Source organism: Camellia sinensis, chromosome 6, assembly GCF_055761805.1.
Source record: "Camellia sinensis isolate YWXY chromosome 6, ASM5576180v1, whole genome shotgun sequence".
NCBI classification, from domain to species: Eukaryota; Viridiplantae; Streptophyta; class Magnoliopsida; order Ericales; family Theaceae; genus Camellia; species Camellia sinensis.
Genome location: NC_138966.1, coordinates 25,485,240 through 25,496,613, shown reverse-complemented (window position 1 = coordinate 25,496,613; position 11,374 = coordinate 25,485,240). Strand labels below are relative to the sequence as shown.

At 34.4% G+C, this 11,374-nt stretch overlaps 1 protein-coding gene across 1 annotated transcript; it reads left to right on the top strand.

The window, feature by feature from the left end:
* Positions 1 to 317: 317 nt before the first annotated feature.
* On the top strand, positions 318 to 815 carry LOC145793225 (uncharacterized). The gene has a single exon (XM_082875992.1). It carries the CDS (start codon positions 318 to 320, stop codon positions 813 to 815), a length of 498 nt encoding a protein of 165 aa, XP_082732118.1.
* The last annotated feature ends 10,559 nt before the right edge of the window (positions 816 to 11,374 follow it).

The window sequence follows — 11,374 nt, the reverse complement described above, 5'->3', positions numbered from 1 at the left end:
TATTTATTGTTCTCATCCTCTACAAAGCGGTGGAAAGTTCTCAAAGATAATGTGAAAGGTCTGACACTTAAACCATTGTCACAAACAAGGTGGGAATTCGTGTCGAAAGTGTTAAAGCAATAAGATACTAAGCTCCTCAAATAAGAGATGCTTTAATTCATTTGGCAAATATCAGTGAAGATCCCAAAACAAAAAGTAAAGCTGAGTCCTTAGCAACATATGAAATTGAGAATTTTGAATTTTTGCTTGGTATGGTTATTTGGCACAATCTATTGTTTGCAGTCAACTCAGTAAGCAAAACCTTTTAAAGTGAAGACATGCATATTGATGTTTCTATAGATGAGTTAAAAGGACTCAGTACCTTTCTTGAAAAGTATAGAGAAACTGGATTTTTGGAGGCCATGATTAAAGCTAAAAAAGTTACATCTCTAATGGAAATTGATCTTGTATTTCGTGAAAAATGTGTCATTTGCAGAAAGAGGCAGTTTGATGAGATTATTAGTGCAGAGGTGCCACAATTAGCTGAAGAAACGTTCCGAGTTAATTATTTCATATATATAATAGATCAAGCTCTTTCTTCACTTAAGAGTAGGTTTAAACAATTTCAAATATATGAGGAAACTTTTGGGTTTTTGCTTGATTTGAAGAAGTTAAGATCTACCGATGATGAATGTTTGAACACTTATTGTGCTAATCTTGAAGATTTTTTGAAACATGGCGAGTTTTTGGATGTTGATGGGAAAGATCTATTTTCAGAGTTAAAAGTCTTGAAAGAATTTTACCAGAAGAAACCAAAAGGCCAATTAAAGTGGTAAATTATTTGAAGGTAATGAATGGTTGTTTCCCAAATGCATGGATTGCATATAGAATTTTGTTGACCATACCAGTTACTGTTGCCTCGGGAGAAAGAAGCTTTTTGAAGTTGAAGTTAATTAAATTTTACCTTCGGTCAACCATGTCTCAAGAAAGATTGAATAGATTAGCTATGTTATCAATTGAAAAGGATATAGTGGATAAATTAGATTATACAAGCTTAATTAGTAATTTTGAAGCTAAAAATGCAAAAAGAGTAATGTTTAAGTGATACTTTATCGTAGTTGGTTCAATTTTTATTTGGTATTGTAGCTTTACATTTTTTCCCTTATTGTAAACTAGATTTTTCCATTTTCAATTCTTGTAATGATTTCTTCCTATCTTAATCCATATAAGTAAATTTTTGTTTTGATACTCGCAAATAATAACTTGTGCATTTTTGCTATTTATTATATTACTCAAAATCTTTGTTTGATAAATATGTATAAGGGCCCCTTTTGAAACTTCGCCTAAGGCCCTATAGAATTCAAGGCCAGCCCCGCACGGGATGCCTTGCAAGGTCAACTCTGTGACATTTCGCATGTGGTAGCGTGACTATTTAAGTACTCAAAAGTAGCCCTTGGAAGTGCCTAGGTGATAGGTATCGAGATTCCAACTTAGTGGTTCGGTGCCTCAACATAGCCCCAAGGTTGGCCCCAAGCATTTCACGGTATACATGCCATCAAGCAGCAGCTAGTAGCATACCTAAGCAAGCCACAGCCCAGGCTGCTGCTTAGGCCACAGCCCAGGCCACCTGTCCAAGTTAGAGACATGCCGTAGATAAGGCCGCAGCCTAGACCGCAGCTTAGGCCACAGCTCAGGTCAGAGTGGACCATCTCCCAGGCCGCAACCCATTTGCGTGTGTCGCGGGCCTACTAGCTACCCGTCTGCAGCCCAAGCTGCGGCCTAGCAATAATAACAGCAACATCAACCAATAGTGTAGAGTTTTGGCACATTGTTTGGGCATTCGAATGAAGGAGTTTTGGGCTAAAATTTTTATTGAAAAGAGGTCTTTAGGGAAGTGTTTTCCCAACCAAGTTTCGTGATTTTTTCTCAATTTTTGAAATTTTTGAAAAATTATTATGACTCCTCGAGCATAGGCTATGTTTCTTTTTGCTAGTTGATAAAAGGCTTAAGAAGCACCTATAAGGAGGTATAATGTGTTTCTTACCTATCTCCTCGCCCAAACTAGGCTTGAATTGAGCAATCTTAGGACAACTCAAGGGTAGGCTTTAGACATTCAGAGGGGTGTCTAGAGTCTCCACACGGGTTTGGGAGTCTCGTAGACGATCCAAAAATGTAAGCACTGCGCGTGCCTTCCGGGCACGAGGTTTGAGACGTGCTTTCCCTTATGCCATTCATTGTGGCATCTTGGGGGTCGTTCTAGATCGAATGGGTTATCAAGGCACCACCAAAGGCCTCGTGTGCCAACTCAAGTGCACAGTTTGGGTATAACCTTGCACGTGGAGACCTCGTGGCTTAAGCTAAGCAGTTGGAAGGCAACATTGCATATGTGGGCTATCGAATGAAAGCATCAAGCTATACATTGACTAAATCCATTGAAGAATGACGTTATACTACAAGCGAGCTATGGATTGAGACATTGCCTTACTTGAGCAACACATTAGTGCAACGCTAAGGTGCGCAATGGCCTTAGGCGAAAAACTAACACATTTGTTGGCACAAGGACTACACTATGGGCATGAAATTCACCATCGGTGTCTTATGGGCTATGCATGACCATGTGGCTATTCGATATGTATCGATTGAGGCATCCTTGACCCTATGACACTTCGAGATGCTGTCAAGGACCCAACATGCTATATTGGCTTGTTGGCTAAGTCGAGGGCCTTTGCTAGCACATTGTTGTGTGGCTAGGCACCTTGATGAGATGAACCTAAGTTGGGTGAGCACCTTGCTTGAGATAAGCTTAGCGCTATGAAGCGACTTGTGCCATGCTTGGTGCATTTGAGGCGTCATGCCTACTTGTGGCATCCGGGTGAAGATGGAGCTTCCTTGTGGAGTTATTATCCTTGACAAAGCATTGGGCCCTAATGTTCAAACGGGTGAGATCATCAAAACTTGATTTGTCAATGAGCTATGGCAGGCTTAAACTTGGTGGAGTTTGAGTGCCACACGGGCAAAAAATTGTTTCTCTGCATCTCTAAAGGAGTTGGGCCTTGACATAGAGCCACGCCAAGGCCAGTTGATTCATTAAATTGGCTACCAGTTTGTATGGTTAGCCAGTTCAACCGTGGTTTTTACTGATTCTCTAAAAAGAAGCTGGGTTTTAGTGACAAACAGGTTTGAAGGGTTGCTCAAACCGAAACTTGGATTGGTTAACCCAGTTTGTTCTATCCGGTTTTCATGACATTGATTTCATTACATAAATGACAATTTAAACAATAAAAACTATTCAAAATTTTATCTTATCATTAGAAGACCCAATCTTTATACATGAACATTATCAATATACACAATCACTTGGGATTTGAGATAAATATCATAGTACTAAAATCATATCAAATATCACATCTATAATCAAGAGATTTAATTTTCTCATGAATCATAAATTTTTATTACAAGTAAGGAAAAAGATATACAAATTAGTTAATGATATACAAATTCATTTTTAAGATCTATTTTCTAGATCCAGTAATGTATAAACAAGATGATTAGTTAATAATGAGAAAATAAATGAGAAAGAGAATTAACTTAGATATTTGAATAGAGTGCCTCATCATTAGATCTCATTTTTGGACATGAATAGCAATACTCTATAAATAAATATAATCTTTATCTTCACCTGAAAAATAGTGAACTGAAGAATTATACATGTAATTCTGTAACCAAGCAATTTTTCCTCCACCCGAATCTCTATACCCTAATACGCTATATTTTTTTTTTCCTTCCCTCAAACCTTATTTCTTTTAACTGAAATCCCATTTGAAAACTCTGTTTTATTGTTTTCTCGCCCACCTATCTTTTTTCCTTCCTCCTTTAGAAGTGTGTTTCTGCTGTGTTTATATATAGAGCCTAATTACGAAATTATAGTTCAATGTCAACCTTTCTATTTTATAAAACTTGTAGGGGATAGTTCATTTACTGTTGCCCAAAAACTAAGGTTGTGTTTGGTTGGAGAATTTGAGAAAAGATTTGGAAAGAGATTTGTAGGTATATTTTATTTATATTTCACCTATTTTCTTTTTTCCTTTTCAATTTCTTCCCAAATTCTCTTACCAAACACAACATAAATGGCACGCGATCAACATTATGAGAAAAAAATATTTTGAATAAGTTACAGTAAATCGTCTTAAATTATGACTCATTTGCACTTTGTCATTTTGAATTTCAAAACTCAACAATTAACCACCTTATATTATTATCTTGTTATGTCTAATACCTTTCATTAGGAGTATGTTAGAAATTTAAACTGAATCAAGTCAACACCATTAATTTTTTAGAACAATAATAGATATATATTTTTTGGTGATTTAATTTGTATTTTGTCTTTCTTATCTTAGTGACAAAATGCATATGTAGTCATCAAATAAGGGCATTATTGTCTTAAAAATTCAATAAATAATTTTAACAAAAAGGGTTAAGTGCAATAAAGTAGCATTTTGAGGTACCTAATTGTTGAATTTTTTAAATTAAAAGAAACAAAGTGCAAATGAGTCATAATTTAAATAAAAAAAATTACCGTAATTTATCCACTTTTGTGTGTGTGTGTGTGAGAGAGAGAGAGAGAGAGAGAGAGAGAGAGAGTAGCTACCATAGTAATTGCATTTGTAAGTAGTTACCGTAGTAAATACATTTCTTATATAACACACACACACAAAAAAAAAAAAAACAAAAAAACTAAGCTAAGCTAAAACTTCTAGAATTCTTGTAACTCAAGCGAAGCCTCATCAAATTTATTATTATTATTTTTTTAAATTAGAAAAGTCAATGTGTTTAGAAAATTGTTAAAAAAAATAAATTTTTATGAGTTAAAAAAATAGATATCACGTATAATTTTTTGATTGATGACTAATAGGCCCGGTCCTGAGATTTCTGGAGCTCAAAGTCGATAATTAACTAATAAATATCACTAGATCATTTGGGACCCTTCATATTTTCTTTTCATTCAACGAAATTTTTTTTTAAGGTAAAGGACAAAAATTTGTGTCAAAATTACAAAAAATACTTAGTATTACATTACAACAACTAATAAGTATTAGTTGATCCTCGTTCTTCTTATATTTTTAGAAGCAAATAAATCAATCATATTTGTATAATCTTTTTTTTTTTTTTTTTTTGCAAAATCATTTTTAATGGATAACAATGCTAATCCACTCAATCTTTCTTGTGACATGGTTGATTGAAGGTAATTTTTGATCATTTTCAACTTTGAAAAGCTTTTTTTCCCCGATGCAACTATAACCGGAATAGTCAAATGTATCCTATAAGCAACCCATGAATTGGGGAAAAAATTTGCCATCAACTGCAGATGATTAAGCACTTCAATTGGTTTATTGACTTCTTTTGACAATCTGTCTTTCAAGACTTTCAGCTCCATCAATATTGGAAATCTCACCATGTTTTAAAAATTCTTCAAGGTTCACACACCCTACCTTCAACGATTCATCGCTGCACTTTTCAAGTCAAACAAAAAGCCAAAGTTTGCCTCATATACTTTGAATTGTTTGAATCTATTTTTGAGTGAACAAAGGGCTTGATCAACAAAATATAAGAAGTAACCAAATCTAAATGATTCTTTAGCTGACTGAGTCACCTCTTCGCTAACATTCTCATCAAATTGTTTCCTTTTAGAAATGATGCGTTTTTCAACAAATATAGGTTCAATTCCCAATTCACTTGCCATTTCTTTAGCTTCAACCATAGCCTCCATGAAACCAACTTTTCTATACACTGCAACTAGGGCTGCAAATGAGCCGAGCTGAGCTTTAGTATGTTTGGATTTGTTTATTAAGATTTCAATGAACTGGAGCTCGAGCTCAATAAAAATTTAATGAACAGAGCTCGAGCCGAGTTGGCTTAGGCTTGACTCAAGCTCGAGCCTGTTCACGAGTCTTAACGAACCAAAAAATTTATAAATTCATACTTGCATATAAGACTAAAGTTACAATTAAAATTTTAATTATACAATTATATATACAATATATATATATATATATATATATAAACATTCTAAAAAAAGTCAATATTTATCAAAATAATAATATCTACTACCACTATTATATAAATGTACTATCTATAGCTAACTACTATTTACATTTATATTTTTAAAATATACAAATAACATATTTTTCTTATTTTTTATACATATTTTTACATTATTTAATATATAAATAATAAATATTAAACGAGCTAGCTAACTAGTCGAGTTTTAGAATGTTTGGACTTGTTTATTAAAAATTTAATGAGTTTGAGCTCAAGCTCGAACACAAAAAAAATTAACGAACTGAGTTTGAATGAGCTCTTACCAAGCTGAGCTCGAGCCTGTTCGCGAATGGCTTGCAACCCTAATTGTAACATACTTAACAAGCCCATCTAGCTGCTTTACAGCAACTGCTATATCCATATCTTCACTTTGAAGAAGCTTGCTAACAAAGTTCATATGAAACAACAAATTGTACCAAATTATAATACTAAACAAGAACTCAAAAGTCTCAAGTTTATGAGTTACCAGGGATTTAGCTTCACTTTTCGCAATCGAATACATGGTAGGGTTGTTGTACAAGTCAATGAAAGCATCTCTTATTTTTAAAGCAATGTATCTTAGTGGTTTAATATTTTCAATGCAACTTTCCCAACGCATTTTTGACAACAACTTAACCGTGAGGCCTTCCTTTAGATTATCTTTTAAAATTGCCCATCATTGAACGGAAGATGAAAACAATACATATATGTGTTGTACCACACCAAAAAAAGTTTTTTCTTTAGAGCAAGAGTTGGCCATATCACAAGACACAAGGTTAAGATTATGACAACCACACTGCGTGCAGAATGCTTTAGAATTTACTTGAAGTACTCTTGTTTGAACACCTTTGTTTTTGCCTTTCATGTTAGAGCCATTGTCATATCCTTGCCCTCTTAAGTCACCAATATCAAGTTAAAGGTTAACTAACGCTTCTTGAAGTTTATCAAAAGGTCCCATCCCCGATGTATCATCCACATTCAAGAATTCCAAAAGAAAAAAAAAAAAAAACTTTTTCACCGTAATTGGACTTGTTGAAACATTCACACATTGTACAACAAGAGACATTTGTTCTTGATTGCTTATCAAGTATGACCGAAAAGCATTTTGCTAGTTTGATTATCGACAAAATTGCACTTTTAACTTCCCTAGCCAACATTTGTATCACCTTGTTTTGAATTTTGTGACTCAAATAATGGTAATGAATCTCACCCTTTTCTATCCGCCGCAAGTGTTGTTCAATCGTTGAATCAAACTCGCCAATCATTTCAACTATGCTTAAAAAAAAGTTCATTGCTCTCTTCATAAATCTTCTTATGGCTTCCACGAAAAAGCAAATTATTATTGGCAAGTGTTTTCACAATTGCAATTATCATCAATAAAACCCATCTCAAGTGCTCTATTTCTTTGTTAATTTGTTCTTGTATACTTTTATCTATTGTTTGATGCTTTCCCAATCTTTTCTCCAACTTAATCTAGTTGTTCATGCAAGTAATGTGCTCGTACCCACTTTCATGGCCTTTAAATCTCTCACCAATATTTCTCCAGTCTTTAAATCCTTTGGTAGCCAATTGAGCCTTACTTCCCTCCTGTTTAAACAACTTACAACAAAAGCAAAATACTCTATCCAAAAGTTCCGAGTATATTAACCATTTCCTATCAAATTTTTCTCTATTTGGTAAATGCTCTCTTGCTTAAACAACTTACAACAAAAGCAAAATACTCTATCTAAAAGTTTCGAGTATATTAGCCATTTCCTATCAAATTTTTCTCTATTTGGTAAATGCCAAATGTAATGAACAGATGAGAAATGCCTATGCCTCGAAGAATCATCTTTAGGGAAGTTGAACTCACAATTTCTTCTTACATGACCTTTTTTGACTAAAAAATCTCATAAATTCTGGTCAATTATTTTCCAAGTCTCCGGATCATCTATATTTGAATGCTCACATTCTACATTCATCTCATCATCTTGATTGGTTTCCGCACTCCCAAATTCCCCATTTCCTTCTTCATCCACCAAATTTTCATTATCATTATTCACCAAAGTTTCAAATTCTTCATTAGTGTTTGTCACTCGTAAAGAACTTATCAATAGCTCCTCTTTGACACTCAACCAATTTTTCAACTCTTTGCTTCTTTTTTATTTTTGTAAATCCAGACAAATAATTTATTTTAAGAGTCATGATGAGTAGAGATCAAAATACTTTTTTAGATCAAAAGAAGTACAAAAGCACCACCACCACACAACAAGACACAAAACTTTTAAATTATGTGATGTTAACTATTAAACTTCTAATGTTATATTCGCACAGGTATTAAAAGATTAATTTTTCTTGATGATGCAGATTTGTAAGGTTATATAGATGTGATTCGGGACATGTATGAAAGGGTGGTGATCACTATTAGATCACATGTCTGAGAGACAAATGAATTTCCTATCACTGTAGGGTTACACCAAGGATCTACCCTAAGTCCTTATCTTTTTGTTTTAGATATGGATGAATTGACGAGAAATATTTATGATAATGTGCCATGGTGTATGCTTTTTGCAAATGATATTGTGTTAGTAGATGAGACTAGAGAATGAGTTAACACAAAGTTAGAGATTTGGAGAAAAGCACTTAAATCTAAAGGATTCCAGATAAGTAGAACTAAGACAGAGTACATGGAGTGCAAATTTAGTAACAGTAAAAATGAAAGTAGAGGAGAAGTGAAGATTGAAAATCAAGAATTGCCTAAGAGTAAACATTTTCGTTATTTATGGTCGATTATCACAACGGCGGGGGAGATTGATGTAGATGTGGCCCAAAGGATTAAGGTGGGATGGCTTAAGTAGAGAAATGCATCTAGGATACTGTGTGATAAACGAATACCCACTAAACTAAAAGGTAAGTTCTATAGAACTACTATTAGACCAGCGATGTTGTATGGGACGGAGTGTTAGGCAACAAAGAAATAACATGTAGATAAGATAAGTGCTGCTGAGATGAGGATGCTAAGGTGAATGTGTGGCAAGACTAAACAAGACAGAATTAGAAATGAGTGTATTCGAGAATGGGTAGGAGTAGCACCGATAGAAGATAAGTTGAGAGAGAATCGATTGAGATAGTTTGGTCATATTCAACAGAGACCAACAGAGGTAGTGGTAAAGAGATGCGATGCAGTGACGGTAGATGGAAGTATTAGGGGATTGGGTAGGTCTAGATTAACGTTGGCTCACGTTGTTAATAGAGATATAGATCTACTTAATTTGATTAACGAAATTGCCTTTGATAAGCCGTGTGGAGAAGAAGGATTCATGTAGTCGACCCCATTTGATAAGACTTAAGGCTTGGTTAGGCTTGGATGATGCAAATTTGTATAAATACCAATATTATAATAGCAATTGAGCAAAAGACAAAACAAATATTTAATTAATTAAATAGAAAAAAATGCCTACCTGTGCTGTGCTGTGCTGCTGCTGCTTTGAATTCTTGATAAATTCATTAGCGCTCTGTTGTGCTGCTTCTCTCAACTTTTTGGGAAAATTGAATTAAGAGTTAGGGTTATGAATTAGATGGAGAGAGAGAGAATGAACCATTTTAATTTTGAACGAACCCTTTTAATTTTGAACGGGCTTTTTAATTTTTTAATATGTCAATTTATTTTAAGTTAGTTTGGGACTTTTTTAATTTTTTTTAGACTTAAAACATACCTAATATATTACACTAAATTATAATAGGAGAGACCCTTTTTTTGAATCTATTTTAAGGGGCATAAGCCATGACCTGATGGGTTTATACCTAAAGCCGGCCCTGATGACTAATAGCTTAATGGCTTTTCAATTTTTAAACTTTTTTTTTTAAAAAAGTAAATCTTTATAGCATCACCTAAAACGTCTACTATTGATGAGATCCAAAATGGAGATTGCAATTCTAGTTTGCTTGAGATGATTCGTATTGATTTATTTACGAAAGTTAAAATTTCATAATTTAAATTCTTAGAACATGATAAATAATTGGTTTTACATATGACGAATCAAAAATTTACAAGCAACTTGCTATATCATTTTGAACAAATTATGGAATAATTTATAGGGGCCTCAAATTTTTTGTTCTGTTTTTTATTTTTTTATTTTTTGTTGCTCCAACTAATTTCACACCTTGAATACCGATCTAAAAAAAAAAAAAAACTTCACACCCCTAAAAAAAATTATAAATAAATAAATAAACCATAGAACAGTTTAAACCAAGATTAAACTACAGGATCATATAGGCCCCGTTTGTTTTGGGAGATACAATGGAGGGGATTGATAGTGAGGGGATTAATAGTGAGGGGATTGTTAATGAAGGGATTGATAGTGAGAGAATTAATAGTGAGGGGATTGTTAATGAAGAGATTGATAGTGGGGGGATTAATAGTGAGAGGATTGATAGTGAAGGAATTAATAATGAGGAATTGTTAAATTATTTTTATATAAAATAATAAAACAAATAAAAAAATATAAAAAAATTAAACATTATATTTAAAAAAAATTCCCAATATATAAAAAATAAAAAAATTTCTAATCCTCTCACTATTTTTTAATACCATCTCTGTCTCCTCCTTACCAATCCCCCTTTCAAGGGTATTAGTAATACCAAGGGACTAATAGTCCCAAGGCTATCTCTGCAAACAAATAAGGGCATTAGCAATACCTTGGTATTACTAGTCCCAATACCCTCTCTATAGCCTAAAACAAACGGGGCCATAACTCTTTAAATGCTCTCTCCTTCTTCTTTTTTTTTTTTTTTCTTTTTTTGTTTTTGTTTTTGTTTTTGAACTGCCTTTAAATGCCGTTGAATTTCCACGTTATCACTGAAAAGGTGTTCCAAAGTAGGGATGGCAATTTGAAACCGGCCCGACGGGGACCCGACTGCCCGACCCCGATCACAATGGTTTTTCCCCGAAAAATATCCCCGTGGGGACGAGGATGGTATTTGAAATTAAATCCCCGATTAGTTTCGGGCCGGGGACGAGGATAGCTTTCACAGCCCCGGACCTGGCCCGTCCCCGTCCCCGTCCCCGTCCCCAGTTTTCTCCCCGAAATGAAATTACTATAATACCCCTGTCTGTATATATTACTATAATCCCGTCCTCTTCCTCAAACAATCACACAAACACAGCTTAATTCGTGTGAGAGAGAGAGAGAGAAGAAAGTCACAGCTTCCTCATCGCCGCCGTCCTCCGCCGATCTGATAGCACCGCTCCTCCACCGCCCTCCTCAACTCTCTCACTCGTATCTTCTCTCTCGACTCTCTCACTGTCTTCACTCTTTCGTTCTCACCTCTTACTCTC